We start from the raw sequence: 26,693 nt of genomic DNA, 5'->3' as shown, positions 1-26,693 counted from the left end.
CGTATCAGATTTCACTGATCAACTGTACAATAGGACTTGAATCCTACTTCTGAAAAACATAGTTTTTATAGCCCCCTGTTTTTCTTCATGTGAATTTTTTAGTGGGTTAAACTACAATTCAAATATCTACTGTTTGCTAAGCAACTCTTTCAAATCCTGCATGCAGTACTCTTATCTTCATAACAGAATAGAAAGAATATATCCCTCTAGTTAGTGCATCATTAAAGCAGAAGCTAATGTCACAGACAGCTTTTCCAGCACTGCCTGTGCTTGGGACACAGGGACACATGAGAACACGGGATTCTCTGCAACAAACTGCAGACTCAAGTTTATTGTAACTGGAAGGTTGTCCAAAATGAGGACTCTTTAAGCACGATTTAGCACTGTGCAATTATATAGACAAAGCACATCAATTATGAGCAGCTTCACGGAAAAAGAAACGAGAAGTAACGCATTTCTCACTCCCATGTCTTAATGCCAAAATACATTTCTTAGTTCTATCTATGCATAATTTTAATCCTTTATGTCCAAACTTCTTTTAACACTCTCAGCAACTACTGAAGCAATTTAAAACTAATAACTGGCAACAAAGCGAAACAAAACATTTTAACTTCACAACCAGAAATATAACTATTGCAGCTAAATTTTCATCTATATGTAAAGGCATACAATTGACTAAAAGAGAAAACAGAAAATGAAAACAGCAGTAGGAAGATGCATTTACTTCTATTAGAGACCATAAGGAGAGAAGAAAAACAATCTTTCCATCACCAGATTTCTAAAACATAGTGTCACCGGTACCCATCTGACCTAGAATTTCTTTATTGCTGTACAAAATCTGTTTTTATTTCCCCTTTCTTAGTGAATAAAATAAATATATATCACAAGCCAAGCTGATAGATAGATCTATCAACAGGATTTTCATCACAATGTAGCTTCATTTTTTTACTTATTTGTAAGATTTTGAAAATAGATATAAAGTTTTGTGCAAGTTGAGTGAGCAATACATATCAACCAGCAGAAAGAGGCACTATTTTGATTTCAAAGTTAGCTATGTGTTGATAACTTATAGACAACTATGAGCCATCACACTCGTATTTTCTTTTCCCATTGCTACCTATATACTTGTACTAGCTTAATGACAAATTGATTAAACCAGATGTTTATTTCAGCTCTAACAACTCTCGTACCAATTACTAATTACCATACTAATGGCCTATCAGATGTAAATGTAAGCCCAGATCTATACTGCACAATGGATAATATTTTTATGAGGGTTAAGATTAGAGAATACTGATGCAATTTTCAAGAGCTTTGAAAAGCTGCAAGTACTGTAGATCTATTAAGGAGAAATTAGATTCACAGAATGTATTTTGTTAAAGTCACAATTCATTTCATTAAAAAGAATCAAAATTTTGGATTACTACATACAATAAGTTTGTACACTGAAAATAAGGAAAATATGGATGTTCAGGGAAAAGTCTACCTTAGACAAGTGCTTTCCCTTCAAATAAAAGCTTTCATGCAGATCCCTTCTCATTTCATAAGACAAAAATAGTTGCTCAGGTCTACTTTTTATCGTCGATATATTCCTTCTGCTTTAAATATTTCTATATTCAATACAAATTAATTCAAGCAAATCACAGTCTATCCATATCCAGTGCAACGTATTGATGTGGACAGCACAAGCCCTGACAAGACACACAAAGGTAATCGGTCCCTTGAGCCTGTGTTCAGTCCTGCTCCAAATTATGTGATCAATTTGCTGGATTAAGCAGCATCAGCAACACAACCACTTTAAAGCTACCAAATGCTTACTCTAGTATTACAAAACCATTTCTAACAGAGAACAACTCTGTAAGAGCTAATATTTTCAGTTACTTGTCCATTAATAAAATCAGTATCACCTTCAAATCATTCAACCCGATGTTCATTTAAAATGGCAAACAGATTCTACTGAAAAATATTTTCATTGTAAATGCTCCTTGAACACATTCTCAGCCCAGTTTAAAAAAGGAAAACCTGAAACATGTAAGAGGTGTGTGTTGCATCAGCTACACTTCACAAAGAAATACATGTTGTGATGGTTAAATTTCAACTCACCTCCCATTACGTTTATATTTTGAGTTTTCCAGATACTGTGATAGTAAGGAAAGTAGTTATTTTGACAGGCTAATGTTTTCATTTTATTTTTAAAATGGCCTGGTAGTTAAAGTGACAACTTTACTGAAGTTATTCCTATATATACTTCCTACCGGATTTAATTACAAAGCTATTTTATAGTTAAAACTAAATTCATTTTAATAAAGTTCAGACTACATTTAATGAAGTACCTCAGACAGAAAATGATGGATATTAACAATATACAGAGATACTAAGTATAGAACAGGTCAAATATTTGCTTACTAATTTCTATTTAAAAGAACTTTTCTTCAAATTAGAAAAGAAAAAAGCCTTATTTTCAGTCTTCTAAAACAGCAGAAATGTTATTCATCATTTACTGAGAATCAATGGATGTTTTCTGCCTCAGTGAATGCTGTCATTTCAGGAAGAAACAGCTTTAAAAAAAAAATAAAAAATCAACAACCAAAACACAAAAGATGTTTTGCGGGGACATCCAATACTATTTAATAAGCTCATCAATTTTTCCTGTCACAATTCTCCAAAAATATTCAGAATGTACATGAATTTAAATGAACATGGAAAATTAACTATGTGCAGAAGTAGCTGGAGTTCCTTTGAAATCATTTCGTTTTTACAGATCAGTTTCAAAGGAGAAGAAACCACATCTGTATCAAAACTCTGCAGCCACAACAATTTTTACTTGTTTTGCTCACAACTGCAATTTGTTACAGAGTATTTAAAGTCTAACAGTACATAATGAAATACCAGTTCTGCATGTTGAAATCAATGTCTGTATTTAAATCATAATACTTTTTACAATATAACTCTACTCTCTTTAAACTTGAGGCATCCAAACCTCATTTCTGTTGATAATAATTTAATGAAAATGGATCAGTTCTCCTTTCTAATAAAATACTGTAAAAAATTCTTGCTAGCTCCCCAACGCACTGCTACCAGGAATGATTAGGGGAGAAAATTTCATAAAGGTTTTTACTAGGATATTTTTAAGAACTTCTACCAGAAACCCTTAAGTATCTATTTTATCCTTGGTAGAAACCACAGGAGAAAGTGAAGCTGTACAAAGATGATCATAAACAATTAATGTATCTCCAGATGTAGCAATCAAAACAGTCCATCAGCATCTGCTGCTTGACATCTCCTGTTGGTCCCCATTTGTAAGTAATGAGCAGTTGCATTGCACTGGGGCAAGCAGCAGCTGGTTGATGCAAGCCCTTGTGGGGAGCAGCCAGCCAACAAGGCCAACAGCAGCAGCACATCTTGGGATGCAGCTGCACACCCAGCACAACATCTCATCTCTCACCAGAGACGTGTGGCTGATGAGGAGTCAAGGGAAGGGAAAGGTTTCTTGGAAATATTCACAAAGCTTTCACTCCCTATCACGGGAGTAGGATGTGCTTACACCTCTTTGACGGGTCAATATTTGGGTCTATGGCTCCTAGAATCCGGTGGACATCTGCCTTGTCTTCTGCTTGTCAACAGCTTCTTGTTGATGCTGTCATTATTGTCACTATCCAATATCATTGTAAGGTATTTTTTCCAGTCACAATCAAAATTTTTAAAATTGATTCATCTTCCCCTAAATTAAAAACGAATAAGAACCTGCTTGTTTAGGAAACACCTGAAAACTGATGGCTTTACACAGCCAAAACTGGTTTTTTTTTTAAATAAAGTTTTGATTAAGGTGACAACAATACTGCTGCAAGACCTTTTCCTTATTTCCCTTCTTCTCCCCTCTTCCTACAGCTGACAAACTGCCTTTGTCTAAGATGTTGATATGGACTATGAGCAACAGCAAGGATGGAGACATGTCAGGAAACACTGATAGTATTGATTTCTCAAATACAGGCATACACTAAAGCTGACGAGTGTTTGTGTTTCATGGAGGCAAAATTAACCATATATGTCAAATTCTTTGTTCTAGATAAAGTGCCCATGAAAAACCCTTCTAGCAACATTTGTTCTCTGGAAGATGTTCAACTTGGAACTGCTTGGGTCTCCATGAAGTTTTGTAGAAGTGTTTACTCTTAAATCTTTGAAATCAAATCTCCTTAAATATTCCCCTTCCACAAAGGAAATATCACTTTCCTCCCTCCTGCTCCATAGTTAATTGTCCAAATCTGACTCCAGTAGAAGTACTCAGTAATAATAACAGTGATGCAGAAGATTGTTACTAGAACAGAGCATACACTGAATTTAATGAGTAATGAATTCCCAAATGCTCAACAACTACCACAACTGCCCATACAGCAAAGAGGCTGCAATTAGGTGCCTAAGGGACAAAACAGTTGGAGACCTTCTTAGCTACCTGTACACTCACCTAGATGTGTATTTTATGACTGGGAGCTACAGATCAAAACCTTTTACCAGGCTTTGGTGTATATACAGTTTCTCTGGACAGAAATGACTGGATCAGAACATTCACTGGGCAGGTGTGGGACATGCAGGACACCAGGTGGACAAGCTGTTACTATCTGAAAAAGAGCTGGAATCTGACAGCAGGTATAGTGAGCAGTGAAGGTGTAAAATGGTTAGCTGAGGCACATAGTGCCTGGCTATATCGAGGCACAGAAGTTCATTAATAAGGAGTAGTAAAAAGTTCTCTGCTAGGGTAACTCACAGATGTCATCCTATACATGGCAATTTATGATCTGTAAGATTAATTAAGGCTCCCGTGAACAATAACAGTTTATAATCCAACCACAGCAGCATGGAAAGAACAGAATAATTATATTAACAGTTAACAGAGATAGTAACCGTGATACTGAAACTGGAAGTATTTATGATTTGTGGCAACCCAAGCCTCTCATCTGGACAGAAATAATAGACTATGGGAGTATTTGGTTCATGCAGATTAGGAGAGACAACTGGCTGGTAGAACTGCATGTGAAAAGAAGCTGATCTCCACTGTCAGCAACCTTCAAGTTTTTTCTGGAATCTGAACACTTTATGCTGGCTGTCTTACAAGAAATGCTCGTTTTACATCTTCTCAAGGCAGTGCCAAGAGCTGGTGTACCTGCATGCACCTCTCCCACTGGGCTGGTTGCTTTATACAAAGAGTTGTTCGTAAGGACTTTGGTTCATATTATTTTTCATAAGCTTCAGCCTCGCTAGCTCTTCACTGCACTTCTGGTCCTGGCCACAAGGAAGCAGTCCCAGATGCCTTCATTGCAGACCCTAAAGGATGCCATGCAGCACAGCCCCAACATCACTTTCAACAGCTTGAACCAGGGGAAAAAGCCCTTAACATTTAAGTCTTTGCAACCTGTTGTGATCCTGTCTTAGACTAAGGAGAAGCACTGTGCTACACAGATATGCCCAATTCTGCTTTAAAGTTAGCTCTAGGCAAGATGTAAGCCAGCCCAAGCCACAAGGCCCTTCCCTCCTCTCCTTAGCTGTATGGGAACAGCCTCAAAATCTCTTAAACATTTTCTAAAACCAAGCACGGAAGCTAAGGTCACAACTTTGCTGTATAACAAAAATTCAGACTCAATAGTAAAGCAGTTTTATGGCAGTCATAACCTCCCTTCCTCTCCTCTTCTCCTCCCAGTAACTCTTCCATGTGGCACAGGCTATCCCTGTTTCTCTTTTTCCTATATAAGAGTAACCCACTCCCATTCCTAAATTCATCCCAGTCCAGAGTCAATACGTACCTAATTAAAGGCAAAACAATTGTCTTCAGCTTATATTTAGCTTTAATTCTTTATGAGTCTTTTTCAGACCTAAAGAACTTGCAAGCTTGTCTATTCTTGTCAGCTGGGCTACTCTATTATAATTAAAATAATACATAGCAACATTACCTTACCTACACATCCCTAGACAATTGGAACACTTAACACCAAAAAATTACTTTTCCTAAAAGAGGTTTGCTTTATAACAAATGCATCCTGTCTGCTGGAATTCAAAACAGGTCTCAGTGGCACGTCATCTGTGAGAGGCGCCGGCAGCCTGCCCTGTTCCGCTGCTTCGCTGGTACATCCTGCACTCAGCAAAACAGATTATTCAAATGCCAATCACTGAATGGCACGGCCATGGCACGGGAGGAACCATTTTTAAAACCAAGGTATTTTGATTCACTTATGTTGAAAGAAAATCCAGCACCACATATTTTTCAAATAGAAAACAAAAAAAGATATTACTTAATTAAATCTCTATTCAGAACACATACTAACGTCAAGCAGCTGGGCACAAGAGACAGGTACACTGCTCACACTCCTGTTTTACAGCCAGGAGTGCCTGGGAAGTTGTAAAAGAAAGTCTGTTGTGCTCTGCAGTTTGTATTTTTGGAGGTAGCCTGGAGAGGAAGCAATGAATATAAAAAGCCTTAAGAGAACAACTGGAGCCCAATGGTGAGTAGATTCTGCTCTGTTTGCCAAACTAAAGGACATACTTATTTATGTGCATACAGTCAGTTGTGGAAGAGCCTAACTTAGAACCCAATAGTAAAATTATCTTATTCTCATGAAACAAAAACCCTCACGCCCAACCTGTTGCCTGTTTTCCAGACAAATTAGTACTGAACTCGGAATGATAAAAGGCGTATTTCATTGGAATGGAATATCATTTTTAATGCAGCCCTTGGCAAGAGACATCTTGCTAACATAACTAGTTCTACATTGCAATACCAACATTGCCGTGTTCTCCAGATTTAACACATTCACAACTGACCCACAATAAACTACCAATATACCAAGCTCTTGGCAGGATGCTTCCAGCTGCTCCCTCAGCCACTGGCTCCTTCTCATTTCTGCACTGAGAACACTGCCTTCTAGGAACAACACAGCACATGCAAACTCCAGCTCTTCTCTATTTTTACGAAGTTGGGCAATTTCCTGAGTAAAAAGTGTTGCTTCACATTTACAGGCAGCCTGCAACTCTGAAAGGTCCCAGAGAGCCTCATGAACTTTACATATCATATACTGAATATACCAAAGAAGAGAAAGTGAGCCTACTGCAGTACGAAAAAAATCAACAGAAAGGCTGATAGTGACATACAATACTGCCAAACCCTATTTAAAAAAAAGGCTGCACAAGCCCCATGGCAAATCAGAAATATTACTTTTCTTCAAATTTTAGATTAAAATCCTATCTGAAATGTTTCAAGTGCCTTCTGAGTGTTTAAGCCATTAGAGTGCATTTGGGTCATGTTCTGAAGCTTTGATATTAGACATATTGTTTAAATGAAAGCTGCAATTTAAGCAAAAATGATTGATGACAGAAACATGAATTAAAGGAAAGGAAAAAAAAAAAGAGTATCTCAAGCCCTTGATAGATCTGGCAATAATCACTACATAGAGAGCAGAAAATTAGTAGATTTACAACATATATTTAATGTTGAAGCTGGAGTTTTATTTTATTGTTCTCCTTAGCAACTTAACGATCTAGCTCTTCAAGAACTAGCTGAGGGCTTGAACCTATCCTTACAGAGCAAGCTAAAATTTTCAGACACTTAATAAGAATAAAGGCAGTCACTAAACCCACCTAGATCCACATGCTGGATTTTGCTGGAATTCTTGCATCATAGCTAGTGGAGTAACATTTACAGGCACGTCAAAGGGTTCTGATAAACGGAAAACTCAAGGAATGGATGCAGCGTGAACAAGGAGAAAACAACTCATATCAAGTACAACCAAATATGTAAAACTAATGGTGGAATATGGCCAAATGACAGAGAAAGGAAAAAAAAGATCCTCAAAAAAAAAAAATTAAAACAGTTTCCTCTAGTATTTTAAAATACTAAATGTTATACTTTTTAACTTCACTTTAGAAAAGCAGAGATCACCCTGGTAACTAGTATTAAATGGATTCCACCCTCTATGAGGAAAAAGAAATTCTTCAATAGAAGCTTTTTTTATTAAACTTTCAGCAATTAGAATCTCCCTGGGTTGTTTTTGTTTGTTTGTTTTAGGTTTGTGTGTGTGTCTTTGCTAAAGAAAGTTCTAATAAAGTGAATTTGTTATATGATTGCATTCAGTTTTCCCCCTACTGGAAAGCAGAAAGCAGAGTTCTGAGAAGAAACAACAGGAAACGGCTTTATTCTGCTATCAGCAAATAAGCTGCAGTGACATCAACAGAATGGTGAATTTGACTCATAACCCAGTATATTTTTACCTGCCTTTCCATCTGGTAAGAGGAATTATACTATTATATGAAGGGGAATTATGCAGAAGAGGACAGCTGGATATTTTAAAATCTTATTCTTATGTAAATCAGACTATTAATAAGTGCTTATTATTTATGCACAGAGCCTTACATTATTAAATTGCTTTTTTAAACTTGCATACAGCAAAGATTTAACTAAATAAAGTGTATATTTTTATAAATAAAATAGTATTTCTTCATTACTGTTTCATTCCAGGATACCCGGAAATCCATACATTTAATACTCTTAAATTTATCCTCCTACCAACTATATGAAATATGGTATTAAAAATGAGGACTTATTTTCCCCATCGTTTAGTTCCACCCAGCAGTTCTCCATTACAGAAGTCCTGAAGCCCAGGTTTTGCCCACTTCTAACATTGTTTTCTGGTGGATCTTTTTTTACACACCACCGCAGATGTTCTCCACATAAAAATAATTATTATTACGATTTATGCCTCGGAACTTGGATTCACTGACATGATTTAAAAGACAGGTAGATGTGGCGCTGAGGGACGGTTTTGTCAGTGTTAGGTTGATGGTTGGACTCCATGATCCGAAAGGTCCCTTCCAACCTAGACAATTCCATGATTCTGTGAGATCTAACCTGCCCGCCAGTTAAAGATCCAGTTTCAATACCAACGGGACAAGTCCAATAGCCTAAAATCTGCCACAGTGGAAAGTACTTAACAGGAGAGATTGATTTCCTTCCCCCAAAACTCCAGCAATGGCTGTAACTGGGAAGTAGAGTGCAATAAATGTTACATTACATCCAGTAAAACCTGACAATTTGAAAAACTTCCTATGAAACTTTATTTCCACCAAGTATTTGTAACCCTGTAACCTTTCCAGAAACTTGAAATTTGCCCAGATTTACACCGATTTACAAGGGATGACAAAAACTACAGGCACATCTCCAGGTGAAGGCTGGCTCTTGAAAAAGGCCAGACATACTAAAACTTCTCAAAGAATTAGAAATAGAATCAGTTAATAGAATAGAATCAGTTAATTCGGTAATTTTCATCTTTTTCTTCGTTGTATCCAGTAAAAGTCCATTTAATATCAGAATATGAACTTTGAAACATCCCCTTAGCATATTCTTTACATTTCCTTAGGCCTTTTCCTGAAAATAAATCCGTGTATACAATCCCTCATACAGATACACTGAAACCTATGGAAACTTTAAAATGTCTGTAGACATAATTTTATGAGGGAATAAAATGAGAAGCTAGCAAATCAAATATTACAGAAAATTACAGAAAATTACCTTAAAGTAATAGTTTTCACCTAAAAATACCTTTTAAGTAATACAATTTTCCTGTTATTTCAATGGCATATTTCATTATTAAAAATAAGGAAAAAATATAAGTATTTTTATTTGTATCTATTTTTATTGTTTTACAGTCTAGTTACTTTGACTAATCAAACCATTCTAATCAGTTTCTCCTCACTAGGAGAGTGTTACATTTTTTTACCAACTGAAACTACCTCAGAGGAAATAAAAATATTTCTTTTTAGAAAAAATGTTATCATGTGTCATTAAAGAAACACTGAAAAACAGAATGTAAACATATGCTCAACACTGCTTTAGAAGACTGATTTTAAATGCCACTATGCTTCCTGTTATCCAACAGCACAAATCAGAAAATAATATAACTGAGAGATGGGTAGACTAAAGCAATTATAAGTAAATAAAAAATACTAAAAAAATAAAGATGATTCTGCATAAAAATATAAATAGCTAGCTGCAATAATAACAAGCAAGGGGTAGGGGGAAGTGCTGTAAAGTTTCCCTGATTTCCTAAAAACTGTGTCCCAAAGGCATGGTGTGTACTGCACCTGATGGGCAGATATAAAAGCATCAGAAGGAAGGAAGAAGAGATGGAGGGAGGGAGATAACATACAACCCTGCAGCTATGACTTTCTAATCAATAGGATTCTTGACAGGAATATAAATCTAAATTTCACACTGAACAGCTAGAGTCTGGAATTTTCACAGAAATCCTTATTTCAGAAATCACAGGGTTATAGGTTGGCTGCTGAGATTGCACAACAGGCTATCTAACGAGTGGCAAAACCCAATTTTTTTCCAGAGCTATGGAGAACAGTATTCACACTTTGAATCAAGTTACAGATTACTTATACAGAATTTAGTAAAGTAATAAATGCAAGTAAAGCATTTGGCTGATTTATAATAATCCTTAATGACTGCGTATGTATTTTGACAATATCATATGATATTTTCAAACCAGGTTTTGAATGTAAGGATAATTTTTACAGAGAAAATAGTTTTCTATTTTTTAAAACAAAATACGAATCTGATCAAGTTTGCATTATTGATACAAAGTTTACCTATTAGATGGCAATACAGAACTTGATTCAGGAGTGACCTATTTTTTATATTCTTTATCTCCTGATGTTCTAAGGGAAATAACTAAAAGCCAACATTCAACTGAAACTTCCATATAGGAATGGATCACTCTCCCAAACCAAGCTTCAGAGTAAAATGACAACTCCTAAGTGTATCATCTGATGACATGGACTAAAACTCTAAATCTATGGTTATCAGCTTTCCTCAGGATATCCAGTGATCTTAAAATGAGCTTTCATTATTTGGATTTTATCCTAGGTAGCCTCCTAATATGTTCCAAGTGTCTATAACTGGAACTGGTCTCTTTCTACTTGTGCTGTCATAAACTGGAGAGTCTACATAGCCTTTTTTAAAAAAAAGTTTTTTTTTAAACAACAGAGTTAGGAAAGGACTTAAGAGCAGAAATTCAATTTTTATGCTAATATTTGAGTCTATGAACCCAACAGATGTGAAGCTCACAATCCGAAATGCGATCACAGCCAAAACCAATTTGAAAATGGCTGCTCTGCAGAGTTTATTTCATCCAAAAGAAACCATTTGGAATATCAAATGCTTTAACACAACAGCTTGTCCTAGATAAGCCTTTGGTCTATGTAAGAATCTGGAAAGGGGAATGTATTACATGGGACAAAACCAGGGATTTCAGTCTGAAATTGCGATTTCAACTATACTCTGGAAAATTCAAAAGTCAAATTTCCTCCATTTTTTGGAATTGCTGTGACTCTTGACAAGGACAAGAAAATCCACCATCAGAACAACCTTTTCTTTTTTAGTCCAGTAAACGGGATAAAAGAACCTTTTATGACAGACATAAACTCAGGAGAGCAGACTGATACAGCTGAGCAGCACAACCAATCATATGAGACAAAAGTTCCAAATCAGAGCCGAGAAAACGATGATGAAATGGACATGAGACAAAGGGAAAGCAATAGCAAAATAGGTTTGTGAAATACAGACTGGGGAAAAGGTCTATAAAGAGTGCCTTAGGCTCAATGGTAGTTGGTAGAGGATTGGAGTTATGAGCAAAGAAACTGTTTCCCATAGTTCAAGTGTTACAACACACACAGGAGTAGATTTCCCCCCCTGCACCCCTTGTCTTGCCCCATTCTTTGTAAATAGGTAGAATGGCATCAACATTTGTCTGTAACACCCTGGTAATCAAACCTCTCATTGACTTCTAGAACTGAGTTAGTATTTGGACACACAAAGAGGAAAAAATAGCTTCTCAGTGAAGATTTAATTCAGAGTTTAAAAGTATTCTCACTCTTCAGTTTTTTTCATGATAAAAATTCATCATTTAGGGAAACCAAGATTAGGACATCTCATCCTGAGAGCCTCCAATTAGCTAGACAAGAAGTCCCAGAAGTACCACTGCAACAGTACCCCTGCCAGCGTGGTGCTCTCATGAATACACACATCACCTCTGCATCAGACATTTTTGTTTCTTGACTATTTATCAAGCAAAGCGTTAAGGGTAGGATTCAAGCCAGTTCAATTAAGTGTATCAAAGATGAATCCCCAAATCCAGTGAAAAAATACACCTTGTGGCAGGCAGAACATTACCTTCTGGCACCTCCCCCTGCTGGAGAGGAATAAGCTGTATTTATGGCTTTTCCCAAGTTGCAACCAACATTACTAAGACAATTTTGGGGCCAGATACAATTTAAAGTAACTATAATTGTGAAAGGAATAAGGCTCCTATTGGATAATGCAGTGTAGAGGATAGAAAGAACTGAAAGAAACATCTCCAAATATAAGAAACATCTCTATAATATAATATAAGGTTAATTCTAGTTAACCTTAGTGTGTTGTGAACTATTCCTCTAACCAAACACAATAAGCTCTTCTAGTACAAAACAAGATACACTAATTTTAGTTTCCATCACGGCAAATGCTTTCCATCTTTTCTATATTTAATGATATGGGAAAATGTCTAAAACTCTGTGCACCTTAATATGTTTCCAAGACGCTAAAAATCTAATCACTATAGATTCTAATCAAGGTATGTGACAAAGGTACTGAATATAGTTATCAATTTTGCAGATGTTTTTTACTGACAATAACTTTTAAAAATCCTAAAAAAAAGGAAGACAACTACAGGTAATTCTCCAGCTACTTTTTTTTTTTTCAGGATATTTTTAAAATCTGTAGTGTCTGCAAAAATATTACTAACAAAAGACTAATTAATATTCAATTTCTTGAGAAACACAGAGAACACCAGATTTATCACTAAAACATTATCAGGTCAATCACAAAATCCAGCTACAAAAGCAAAACACAAAAAAAGGAAAACAGTGATTATACAACTAGGCATGAACTGCGATAACTTTGGGCTACATTTAGTTGTACTCACAGTTGACACTGGTCTCCTTTGATGCCCTTAGTTGTGCAGAAACATTTTCCTGTTTGCATGTGACAAATATTTGCATGTCCACTGCACGTGCAAGCTATAAAAACAAAACAGAAGAGTGAGATTTATTCACCCATAGTTTAAAGGAATTTTCAGAGATTTTAATACTTCATCATAATCACATTTCCTACAAGCTGTATTAAAAAAAAAATATTATTACTTCAATTATAAGTTTCTTAGATGAACATTTCACTAGCACATCATTTAGTTTACTTTCTGCAGAGTTAAGAACAATGCATGTGTCATTAGGGGTTTTCCTCCACACCTTAAATAATAGCAGTTGGAGAATAGCCATTACAGTCTACCATTTCACTGCGCAATACAGAAAATAATGAACAATACATCTTTTCTATACAAAGGTGAAATACTGACCAATGGCAAAATCCCATTAGTTTCAAATGTCTAATTAAAGAAAGTATTATTGGAGCTCCTTGGTAAAATGTCTAATATAACTGGAACTCTTGCTCTTGAGAAAAGCAAACAAAAAGAGAGCTTTGAAATCATTTGAACAAAGGCAGAGTTAATACTACAGTTATAGTCCACAACAGTATCCCAGAAGTAAAAAAACAGGCACCTTTAAAAACTCTTTTGTCTTTCATAAAGAAAGAAAAAAAAAAGAAAAAAAAAAGGAAAAAAAAAAAACAGAGTGAAAATCTGCATCCCAAAACATTACTGACTTTAAATAATAGTAAGTAAATTGCAGGCAATGTAATCTATCTGCAATGAGATAGTCACTCCTCCAGGATACAACAGAGATTGACAGTATACCATGGCTCCTTTTCTCTCATGGGGAAGTACTTGTGTCATTCTCTATTTCATAATTCACACAATTTTTTAATTATAGGACAAACATAATCAAAATAAATGCCAGTTTCTGATGGATTTCAGAACCTTCTATTAGGCAAGAATTATCATTAGCCTCACACCCTCCAAAATAAATTGCAGTACACGAAACACAGAAAAACTTGTTATTGATGCCCATATTTCACTTTAAGATACAAGAAAAGATGACAATTATAATTGTCATAATTTTGTGTGTGAAAACTTCAGGCACAGAATATAGACACAGAGATAGATTTTACTTCAAAATATATTGTACAACTCTGATGGTGACTTTATTTCATATTGCAAATTCCTGCCCATACATACATGTGTACATTCTTCAAATCAAATTTCAAAATTTATATCAACTATATGATACGTACATTTAAAAAAACATATAAACTGCAAAAATTCTTCTTGCAAATACGACCAGAAACATTAGATACAGCATTTTGGAAACATTCATTCAGTCCCATCATGACTGAGAAACGTGAGTTAAGTACAGGAATTTATACAAACTGCCTCCAGGCTGAGCTTTAATAATGAGTTCCAATCACTTTTATGTTCTAGGTGTAGATACATTTTAGCAATTCAATCCTCTGTAGATGCTGGAAATAATCCCCCAGATTGCCTGGCAATATTTAATGGTAACATCTCATTAATATCAAGTATTTTAGCGCAGATAATGAGTGGACTTTTGCAACAAATTTCCCAGTCATCCCCCTCCTACCAGGCTTTGCTTTGTATATACTCCGTGTCCATGAACTCAGTTTCACAGGAACGAAACCAAAACAGAAGGCGACCACAAAGGTGATTAAGGGACTGGAGCATCTTTTCTAGTTGGAGAGGCTGAGAGAGCTGGGATTCAGCCTGGAGAAGAGAAGTCCCAGGGGGATCTTATCAAAGTGTTTAAATACCTGATGGGAGGGAACCAGATTCTTAATAGCGCCCACTGACAGAACAAGAGGCAATGGCCACAAATTAAAACTCAAGAAATTCCATCAAAACAGAAGAAAACACTTTTTTACTGTGAGGGTGACCTACTGCAGTGCTGTAAGTGCACCTGTATGTGCTGCTCATATGGACAGAAACAGTGAGTTCAGCCCAACTTCAAGAGGCTTCCCATACTACTGTATGTTCTCCTCTCCAACTTGGGTTTACACCATGCACATATGCTTTTTTTTAAAAAAAAACAAAAACAAAACCAAAAATTTTAAATACGTAACTACCATGCAAACATTTAATCAATCTTTAGCTACGTTAAGGAAATAATCAACCTATGGTTTACAATCATAAATCTGCCTAAACTATATAATTTTTTATCTATTTTTATCATGCAATTTTTACATATTAACTGAAATAATGACATTAGAGCTTAAAAAAACCAAAACCAACAACAACGACCAAACAAAAAACCTACCACCACACAACCCTGGCAATTTCTACTCTATTTTAGGGAAATAGCAGTTCACACACTACCCTTTTTACAACATGCAGATTGCAAGTAGAACAGCAAGATTATATGAATACAATATAATCCAGTAGAGTAAAACCATGCTGTAAAATCACAACCCTATAGAATTTATTAAATAATAAATCCACAGCATGATTGATTCTGAGTTGCTAGCTCAGCATATAAATGTACTTGCTGATGCTGACAACAAAAGAATACCCATCGCTTTTTCCACAAAGTATGCATTTTAGACAATTGAATTTAGAAACACTTATTGCTTAGCCCCCATCTCCAATGTATAGCTACAAGAGCAATTTTTCTCTCAAACAGAGCTCACTACAAATGGTACTTTAACTTAATATGTTTGCTTACTTCAAAGATTACTAAACCAGTAGCTGCTAGATAATTCCTTGAAGACACCTTGCTCATTTTTTTTAAAAGGAAAGCTATGAGAAAACTATTAAATATTGAGATGCACTGCCTTAATTTTGGTAATGTGCAAGTCATAAGTTGTATTAAAAAAATAAAATACAAAAAAAACCCATACACATCAAAACACATATATGTTATATAAAAAAATATGTAAATTGTATGTGTCTCTTAAAAAGGAGACATGGGCTAAGTAAGAAATAGCAAGAATAAACATAGATTAGATATAACAGTGTAACGCTCAATTTCACTGTAAATGTTCACTTATATAATCCATTAGTCTACTCATGTAAGAATTGCCCTTCTGAAACAATTTTCTTCATTAGTAATATTACAAAACTGTCTAGTCACTTATTTTCCTAGAAAAGTACAGTCATCTGGAAGCTCCTGATGCTCTTCTAGCATTCAAAAATTACTTTTATAGGAAATACATCCATTCAGCCTTCAAGACAGATAATGACAGAATCACAGAATGATACAGGGTTGGAAGGGACCTCTGGATATAGAGGAATTCTGTAAACCACCCAAATCAAATATATCATGCATGTATCATTTAACGCAAGGTCAGCTATTCCCAATATTAATAAAAATTAGGGAATCATTTTACCAGATCAATATTATATATAAATTTGTTCTGGAAAAGGCAAATATGCCAAATCACCCAGACAGCCATTTTTGTAAAATCTGACACTCCTCACAGCATCACAATTTTTTCAACAAGCACCAAATTTGTTCTCTCAGAAAGCATTTCAGCCCGCCCTCTGCTCTTCCTCAGCATTTTAGAGGCTCACCTGGTGGTTACAGAAATGCTCTTGTCCATAGACACTTCCAATTCCAAAAAAGCAATTCACCCAAGCCTGAATGTCATTTTAACTTTTTTTTTTCTGGAATTTATAGTCAGAGCAAAATACAGACAATTTCACTTGACCATGACCTAAGACTACTAGTAAGGCAATTACTTTTTTCCTAGAAAGCAAGACTGTGTCACTCAGTCAAACAACCTGGAAATCACAAGTGAAGTTTCCTTCGCTTTTGGACTGACACATACATTCCTGAAGTACGTTATTTATTCTAAAAAACCCAAAACAAATCTGGAAACCAACAAACAGGCTGTATTTCTGTTGCAGAAAACAAAATTTACTTTGGTTAGACCAGCACAATCCTATGACAAACTTCTCCATTTAAAGGCTTGTATTTATTCTTAAACTGTTTTTATACTTTGGCAAAATAGCTCTGCAGTGTTTGTACTTCATTATTTCTTCTGTTTAAAGTGTTCATCCTGAAAAGTGAACTGATTTCTGTTTGTTTGTAATAAATTCCTCTCAAGCAATCATACTAAATCTGTCTTTAAACATCAATGACTAACATTACAAAGACAGCTTGGAAAACCATAATTTTGTTTTATACAATTAGATAATGAAAAAGAAACAAGAAGATTAACACTGAAAGACAAGGTATTTTTTTCTTGTTATGAACTGAATAGAATCTTGAACAATTAACAAGAGTCTTGTTGTGCCTGATTCTTTCATGTCAATACTGAACCATAGTACAGAATTTTTATATCTTGCTTTCAGGATCATTCAAGAATAATGTATTTTCTACCAAAAAACCATGCCAAACCAAAACATTTCCATGAGAACTCCAAGTATCATCAATTTTATTTTCTCCATATAAATCTGCATGAAAAACTGAAACTTTTAGACTTACTTTAAACATATAAAACTAAAAAATTTCATGCGAAAACATTATTAAGAGCACTTTACTTGGAGATAAATTTAACATGTCCTACTTATCAGTTTCCTTTCCATTCTTTCCACTTGTTGTTTTCATTTTTAAATATAATATGATATGTTATTAGGAAATAAATAGCCTACAAATTTTACAGTGGGTTCAGCTGCAGGTTTTGTGAGTTCAAGTCAAAAACTAAATTCTGTATCTGATGTACAGCACAGTCCTTTAAGCATGCAAGCATTTAAAGTGATGCTTCTTTCACATAACTACTAGATTAAAATATTATTCCTTAAATTACTCTTAGTTTTCTTCTTTGTGAAGAGGCCTCTCACATGAAAACATAAGATAAAATTAGAATTGCTTAAAGAATTAATTTCAGATCTGGCAGATTAAAAATTTCACTAGATTTAGTAAAAACTAAAACAGTGGGATTTGTTGTTTGTGTTCGTTTTTAAAGGAAAAACACAAACTGATGATTTTACATGCCTTCGTCTTTGCATGTCCAATAAGAGATGCATTTAAGATTACTTTTTCAGATACCAGAGGCTTAGCACATTTTTTTTTTTAAATTGTGGCTTTTTAAATTTTCTTAAAAAGACAGCAGTTTCTCAACTTGAAAATTTTGGCCAAAAGGCTCCTTTCATCAAAACACTGCTATTTTTCCCTTCTCTCTATGCAAATGTATAACTTCCTAAATTATAACAGAAAAAAAAATAATCAAAGATTATTATAAGGCAGTACAAAAAGCAAAACAATTTAAAACCACTCAGTAGCTATTCATAGCGGCTTCAAACGTCAAAAAAGTTCCAATCTAAGGTGAAAAACAACTGAAATCAGCAACTGGTGATTGCAACTATTTGTGTGTATTTGGTCATTCAGAGTAAAAGCCCAAAGAAGAGAAATGCCTTACACAATTTATCAGACAAAAACACCACAAAATGTAAAGAAGTCAGCAAATAATTTCCCTGAGTTAGCCATTAGGAGGTACAAAATACGACTGATTTTTAATGCATTCAGTTGTGAGTGAAGCTTTTTTTTTTCCTAATATAACGAATGTGGCCTGCAATTGTAAGGCGTTGCATTTACCACTCAGAAAATCAACTGCAATCAAACAGAAATGGCATTACAAGAGGTTTTTTTGAGAATCTTCGTTCCACCAGTCAGAAAAGCAGTTTCTTGATGCTTCAAAAGCTCTTTTCTCAATAGCCTGTAGGGTGGTTCCAAGACCCCTTTGCGAAAGGGATGACCATTTCCATGCACAATGACCACATCCTGACTCTTCTGTCCTGGTGGCATATTGATGTTGAAGGATTCAAACAGGTAACTCCATGGTCCCCTGGTACAGTGGGAGGCCCTGGCACAATTCTCTGATTGATGTGCAGTCTCTGATCTGATTTAAACCGATGGACACACACCGAAATTAAGTAAAAAAATAAAAGGAAATTTAATTATTTTAGGCTGTAATACTGCTGTCAATGATGGCAGATACCATGCTGCATGTTAACATGTCAGACTGACCATTTGTGAGGAGACGTATTTGTGGGATTTTCAAGATTTACAGAGAGAGATAGTGGAATTTCTGACTGACTGCAGATGTCTCTGCATTTAAAACTATGAGACTAATAGGGAAGTCATGAGTGGTTGCAGTAACAAGAGAGAATGAGAACTTCTCAGCACCTAGAAATATCTAGAAGGGTAGACTCAGAAATTACAAACACTTTTTTTTATTTGGGAGAATATGATTCTGGCTGCAGTCAAATGTTTATTTGAGGATCAAGTACCAGTGATTTTAGAAAATGTCACCTTCAATTTACAACCGCCAACCTGTGATCGAAGGATGGATCTTCTCAGCTACACACTGTGGCTAATCGAGCTCCTGACATCTCTTTCAATACAAGGTAAAATACGTCTGCTTCTAAGAGGCAGACAACACCAATATATTTCTGGCCAGCTGAGAGTTTCTAAATCATGCCCTGCCTATCTTCTTTGGGAACATCTTTCGGAAACAAGAGACTTTACAAGGTGAACATCGTGATGCACAGCTCAGCACATCAGAAATACATTTTATAAATACTCGTTAAATTTATAGCATGTAAACCTGAAAAACAGAAAAATAAGAATGCACAGCAACAGCAACTCATTCATCAGTGCCAAAAACTATGTTACACAATAACATGCAGGAGGACTTGATCACCACATCAGTGGAAGCAATAGAATTGTCATTAATCCTTGCAAAAAGATAAAATAAGCACAGAGATAAAGGTATATAATATAAATCAACCTGCTGTATCTCTTCAATATCTATAGAAGTAGTAAGTGGTGATCAACTAAAGGATGCCTGAACTCTCTGTTCTCAGGTTAAGATGGTAATAGTGGTCTGGGAGACAGCCATCACTCAGAGACTAGCTGGGCATCAGTCTACTTGTAGGAAGGTGGTGAGTGACTGCCTTCACTTTGTTTGGTTTTTTCCCCTTTTTTTGTTTCCCTTGTTACACTGTCTTTACCTCAACCCATGAGTTTTCTCACTTTTGCTCCTCCTATGCTCTCCCCATCCCACTGTGGGGATCCCTTCGCAATGAGCATACATCCTCATTTATTAAGTAAATCAAATTTAGGGAATTAAGCACTAACTTAAAGATTTGGGGTTTTCAGTGCTTGAGAGCAGATTTATAAATATTCTGTATGTAGTTTGGGAAAATCATCAAAAAGATTAAATATACCAAACAGATCACAGAATCACAGAATATCCTGTCAAAACCTTATGAAGTCCCACAGCCACCCAAGTGATCTCCCTCTGGAGGTTAACCATGAGGTATGTTGCTTTCAACAGTTGTTTTTTTGTGTGGGTTGTTTTTTTTTGTCCTCCCATAAGGTTACAGACATCTAAACTCAGTGTGACAAGGACATTTTACTCGAAGTATAACTCCGAGTCTTTTACCTAGGATTACTCTAGTAGAAGTAGGTTATGGAATACAAATGTATCTATAAAAAGGTTCCTAGCTATAGTTGAGTTTTTGCTTTTAATTTACAATTAATTATGCTAGAAGTCATACTTTATAATACATGTCTAATCTACAAAAGAGCAAAAGAAAATTATATGCATACACAACAATTAATAGCATACTGAAAAGTGTGCTTAGCACATTTTGCTTGGCAGTCAAAAAATAACTGGAACAGTAATTAGTTAAAAATGCCTTTTTCCAAATTCCTCAACTAAGTTTTTCTTATGGTAATCCACTTTTCTTCGGCTTTAATAGTAGAGGACTTATTTGCAATACACTTTGATTGGAGTGAATTTAAGTTCATAACTAAACTCAAGTACAGGCATTTTATTCACACAGTATTCAGACTATCTTGAACACTGTTCAATAAACAACGTTCACCAAAGGAAGGAAAATAATTTTTCAAATCACCTTTGGGGAAAAAGGCCTTCTTAAAAATGAGTGTTTATTCTGACAAACTCTCTGCAAGAAGCAATATGAAGCTTCTCTTGAATACCTTATTGTGCTTTCTCTTTTCTTTATATTTCATATGTACTAAGAAGCCCTCTATCTACTACTAGAAACAAATTCCAGCATTTTAGTTAATACTAAGTGTCTTTATTCTATAATAGAGTATTGCGTAAAAATGAGCAATTGGTGTCATTATCTCTATTCAACACTCTAAAGATAAAACGAAAAACAAACAACAAAAAACCACAACAAAAAAACAGCACGACTACTGCAAAGTGGGACTTCTTGACAGCCCCCTCATTTCTCAAAACCTTTGGTTATTTTGTTTGTATAGGATAAACAAAATCATGTTTTATGTTGGAATTTAGCACCATATGTGAGCTTTCCTTTCTTTTGAATAATCTTAAATTACAGCTTCTTATCACAGAGTTTTACTAGGAACTTTTGACCCACTGTTTCTTAGAAATCAAGGTACAAAAAAAACAGTGGAAGTGTTTTTTTTTTTCTTTTATTTAGTTCCATATTCCAGTACCTGAAGACAGTATGAAGCATGCCATACCCTCTTCTTCACTGATCTCCAACATAATATTTAACTGAACATAATATTTAACTGAACATAAAAATTCCTCAAAAATTTTAGACATCTAATGTTGGAATACCCAAACCCACAATCTTTAATGCATTGGTGAATTCCATAAATGCAATTCTCTACATGCTAGATATTAAAATGGCTAAACAGGAAAACTGTAGAAAATCTCTGTATCCCAAATTGCCATGTCATTCTCTAAAAGAGTCAAAACTCCCATCAGTTTATGTTCATTCCTAATTCTATTTTAGGAAGATGCAGAAGAAAATGCTTTTGCCACTGTTTACACTGCTGGCCAAGGATACTGGTGTGTGGAACCAAAACGTGATGAGCCTATAGCTACTATACAAATGTATTACAGATACTGTATTCCTGTAAAATAACAGGACATGAAGAAGAGAAGTTTCAAAATGCCTGGTCTTGAATGCCTCAGTACATGGCACTGTTTTCAAATCACAGAACAGTTGAGGTTGGAAGGGACCCCTGGAGATGGTCTGGTTCAACATCCCTGCTCAGGTAGGGCCACCTAGAGCTGGTAGCCCAGAACAGTATCCAGGAGGCTTTAGAATATCTCCAAAGAGGGAGGTTCACAACCCATGTCAGCAATCTGCTCCAGTGCTCAGTCATGCACACAGTAAAATAAAATAATAATAATAAAAAAATAATATTAGCACACCAAAATGGCTTTTTCAAAAGCAGACTATAAATTTCATCTAAAACAAAACAATTATCACTTTCCTGATGCTCAGAGTGTTGGAATGAACTACCTCCAACAAACAGAAATTACTAGAATACATAAGTGCATTGTTAAAGAGCACAAATCCCTCAATTGTACAACCTTTTTGTGACAGCCCTGAAAAGTAACCAACGTGTGTCTGGGACACCGGCCAGCGGTGGGACTTCCCTGACAGACAGAACCCTTCAATTCCCATTTTAGCTGAAAATATTTACAAAGGCCAGGATTGCTGAAGAATCTGTTCGTAAAGTTCTGAATCACAAAAGAACAAAATGATTTCAGGTTACTGAAAAAAAAAGAAAAAATCCCTTGATGAAGTTTTAAATGTAAGATTTTATTTCTCCTTCCAAAAACTGCTTCTCAGGCCAACACCATCTGCCTAGTTTTGCCTTTTTAAAATAGCATCATTTAGTTCCTAATACTATGATATATTACTCTCTAGGTGTTTTGAGACTAGAACTCAAATACGTCATGTGCTATGAAATTTACTAAATAAAATTATTCTTAGGGAAATAATTTTTCCACTTTTAAGTTTACTGCCACAAATACAGTCATAAAATATTCATATTCAGAATATTTAGGTTGATGCTTCTCTACACCTGCCCTATGCAATCCCAAATTACAGGTAATTTAAAAGCTATGCAGTGATAGTGTTGAAGTGAAAAATTAAGACTGCTGTTTTCTGTTCCCTCATTGCTTGTATAACTTTTTGAAACCTGCAAAAATAAGTCTGAAGGGAAATTACCAGGTATCTTTCTATCAACTAAGTAGACAACAGCATATTTTAGTTCAGAAAAGAAACTGAACATTAAATTGTTTTCTTCGTCACGCTATCAACTTTTTCAATTATGAAAAGACAGGTTGCTTTCTTTAATGTGTGAAATTATGTCATTTGCTGTAATACAATTTAATATACAAATACTGTGGACTGTGTATGTATATACACACACATGTGCCTGTACCTATATTCTAAGAGTATAGCTGGGGAGCACGTAGAAAGATGTTGTCCTGGGCATTTGGGTTACTTTGTACTCTCTAGATGGGAGGGAAAACTTCCTTGGCTGCAAATCAAAATTATAAACTTTGTAAAAAACATTGGGAGCAGCAGTCGGGGTTGAGAAAGAAGATGACAAGAAACAGAAAACCTGAAGCAGGAGTAGAAAACTAGGAATGCTTCAGAAAGGATATCAAAGAGCAGAATCAAAACAAATTGGAGAGGAAAAAAGAAGAAACTTTCCTAAGATCTAGTGTGGATTGTATGGAGTTTGATTCAGTTTGGACACAGCAATAAATCCTTGAATTGGAAAGAAAATGGGAAAGAAGGACACCTAACAGTAGATGTGCTGCCTACAAAAAACCCCCCTCTAATCCACATGTGCTCTTTGTAAATGAAATTGACTTTTTTTTTTTCTAAATATCTAAGACACACTGATTGTGCTGTAGGAACAGGACTTTGTTTTGGATCATGCCCATGGTAGCTTTTACCAGTATTTCTTTTGGAGAGACAAGGAAGGAAGGAAATTAGTGTCAGCTCCTCCAAGGACTGTCCTGACAACAATGTGTTTGTTACGAAGGTTGCTACTGCTGAACAGGTAAAAATGTTAGAAACAGCGCCAGAGAAAAAAGATCTATAAATCTACCCAGTAGACATCTTTCAAAGTTAGATAGAACCTAAAACTCAAGGAGACCATTTTCAATTAGCTGCCACGATAAGTTTAACATTTTTCTCATGTCTCTCTTTCACAGACATCAGAAGTAATGACTTCTGGCATCTTCAGCTTCTTCTCTCAAAACCTCTCAAAACATCTCAGACATGAATTACTCAGCAGAATAATCACATTCTTTGGAGCATCAAGATCTGAACAACGTGGACTTTCCTCCTGCTATTGAAGATACATCTTAGGTATCAAAAAGTCACTAATAAGTTTTATGTAATCTTCTTTTAGCCAACAGAAATAATCACAAATATATCTAGGCAACTATTTTCTGGCTGGGGTCGACCCCACTTAAGTCAACGTACCTTAAAGCCAATCTAACAACACAGACTTTTATTGATGCCTGTCTTTTTTTTATCATCTCTTGAGGCACCTAATATAGGTATATGTAAATTGCACAGCTAATGCATAGATCCCCAAATTCATGAGGAACAAATTCAGGGAGTCGTATGTGTCGACATATGCACATACACACACAGATATAAATACAGGTGAAAAGTACACAATGTGCAAAAGAAACAGACACTGCACAAGGCATGCTCTTAGAGAGACAGATGCTTTAGAAGAATAGCAGAAAGGCTCAGATTTGTTCTGTCCTTCACACTCTGCGTCCTGGAGGAACAAAAAAGCCACCCAGACCTCTCACCTGACTGCAGCAGATGCCCCATGGTGTACACTCACTAGAAACATGTTTGCTTTAGCTAATAGTTTGAAGATCTGGTAAAAAAATTACATGTTTCCAGTAAGAATTTCACTTTACATTTTCAAAGGGACTGATTACAAATCAAATATGGGGGGAAGCTGTTGCCTTGAGTATTGAAAATGTCCAACTGTATGATAGCAGAGAAGGAGAAAGATCTATACAGGAAAAAGAAATGCCACAGATTTGCTGTTACAGAATGGTCATCAGTGTCTTAAACACCAGGCCTTTTAAGTCTGCTTAGAGAGTGAGCAGTGCAAGTTAAAAGATAATGTTCCTGCTGTGCCTGTACTCACACTTTCACTCCTACTGTAGAAGCAACAGCAATGGTAGTACAATTATGGGAAAGCTGAACACTGTTTGGGATGTTATCAGTGTACGAAAAAAATGGCAATACAGCAAAGTGCTTACGTTATCATATTATTAAATGTATTACACATTCACAGTGTGTGTCATAAGTTACTGTAAAGAATTCTCTCCTGGCATCTCATACATTTTAAGAATAATTTTTTTAAAATACTATGCATAAAGAAAATGACAAGATGATAAGCAGCCAGAGTAATTTTTTTTTAGCATTGACAACTAAGTAGATGATTAATAAGTTTGAAAATAATGTTAAAAAATGCTGCCAAAATTACACAAAATTGTTCCGAGCAATCTCCCATCAAGTTTTCTGCTGTTACTTTAAGCTGCAGTCTGTAGTACACATATAGCTCTATTTTTTCTAGAACTTCTATAAAAGAATTACATATTACCCAGACATGCAGTACATGACAGAACAAGCCCTTAAAGACAATATAACACTAAGAGAAACCACTAAGACAGCAAATCAGCATCTGTTCCCTTCTAAAGTCAGACTTCTTATTTATTTCAAAATCCATCAATATTTAATGATGAATTTTCTGCTACTGAATTCATACTATTCATGGCTTCAAAACTGTACCTCAAATGGGACTTGAGCAGAATTTAAAAACAAAAAAAAAGAATTAAAATTAGTTGGAATATCTATCCTCCAACCCTTCAGCATCTCAGACTACAAGGCTTCCTACATCTGGATAGCTTTACCTACTCAGAAGCAAACGTGGCTGAGCTGGGCAGCTCTCACCTAAGCTTCACCACGATACAGAGCGTAACTCTCTGTTAACTAGAGAGTTTAATTGCTTAAATATTCCTGGCACGGTCTGACAGCACTGCATTTAGCACTCCAGGGGCTTATCATATATTTGCAATCAAGACCAGTCAGATAAAAGGGGTAAACAGAACTGGAGCTTGGTCTGGAACCCAAAACCTGTCCCTTGTCAGCAGGCTCTATTCCCTCATGTTCAGAATTCCCCTCTGGCATCCCTCCTACTTTCTAGCACATTGAGCCAACTCTTAAGAAGGATGCTGTAACTTACAGGGTAACTTCGATGGAACCATCACTTTACACTTTTCTTTGCCAGAGGCGTGCACAGGGTCTGGACTTACTAATTTGTGCACTGCGTATCGTTTATTTCCAACAAAGAATGCAAATGTTTCTGTGTAACTAAACACATATCATAACATAAGGTAACAAATTAATTTCATTTTTTATTTTGGCTACCTGTTTGACATCACAGACATCACAACTACCTGAAACCATTTTTAATCAGTATAAGAACACATAACTGTAATAAATTAAAGTCACAGAACTTTCTTTAATGTAAAATTAGACACTTTTGGAACCTAGCACTGATTTTTGTATCGAATGCAGCAATGAATCAAATATAAAAATAATTCAAACTAGATATTTTTACAGTTAAATGTTGTCAGGAACTGGAGCACATACATCTTGACTGCAAGCCACATTTTAGGACTACTGAATATAGAGATCATGTATACACGAAGAATATAAACTCTCACTCTCATTCCCTGTGTAGAAGAGAGAGTTCAAGTGACAGAACTTAAATGACTAACTGGTATCAGGCAGGAATTTTTAAGAAGAAAAATTGCAATAGTTAATTATAAAAAGGGATGACCGTTGTCA

At 35.5% G+C, this 26,693-nt stretch overlaps 1 protein-coding gene across 3 annotated transcripts in view; it reads right to left on the bottom strand.

Moving 5' to 3' along the window:
* ATRNL1 (attractin like 1) overlaps positions 1–26,693 on the bottom strand; it is a 488,877-nt gene that overhangs the window by 336,425 nt on the left and 125,759 nt on the right. For all 3 annotated transcript variants that reach the window (XM_014959493.1, XM_014959476.1, XM_014959485.1), the window contains exon 20: positions 13,008–13,101. In XM_014959493.1, coding sequence (XP_014814979.1) covers positions 13,008–13,101 — 94 coding nt within the window. The remainder of the gene's footprint in view (positions 1–13,007; positions 13,102–26,693) is intronic.

Source organism: Calidris pugnax, unplaced genomic scaffold (genome assembly GCF_001431845.1).
Source record: "Calidris pugnax isolate Ruff unplaced genomic scaffold, ASM143184v1 scaffold4, whole genome shotgun sequence".
NCBI classification, from domain to species: Eukaryota; Metazoa; Chordata; class Aves; order Charadriiformes; family Scolopacidae; genus Calidris; species Calidris pugnax.
This window is presented reverse-complemented; position numbering and strand designations above follow the sequence as displayed.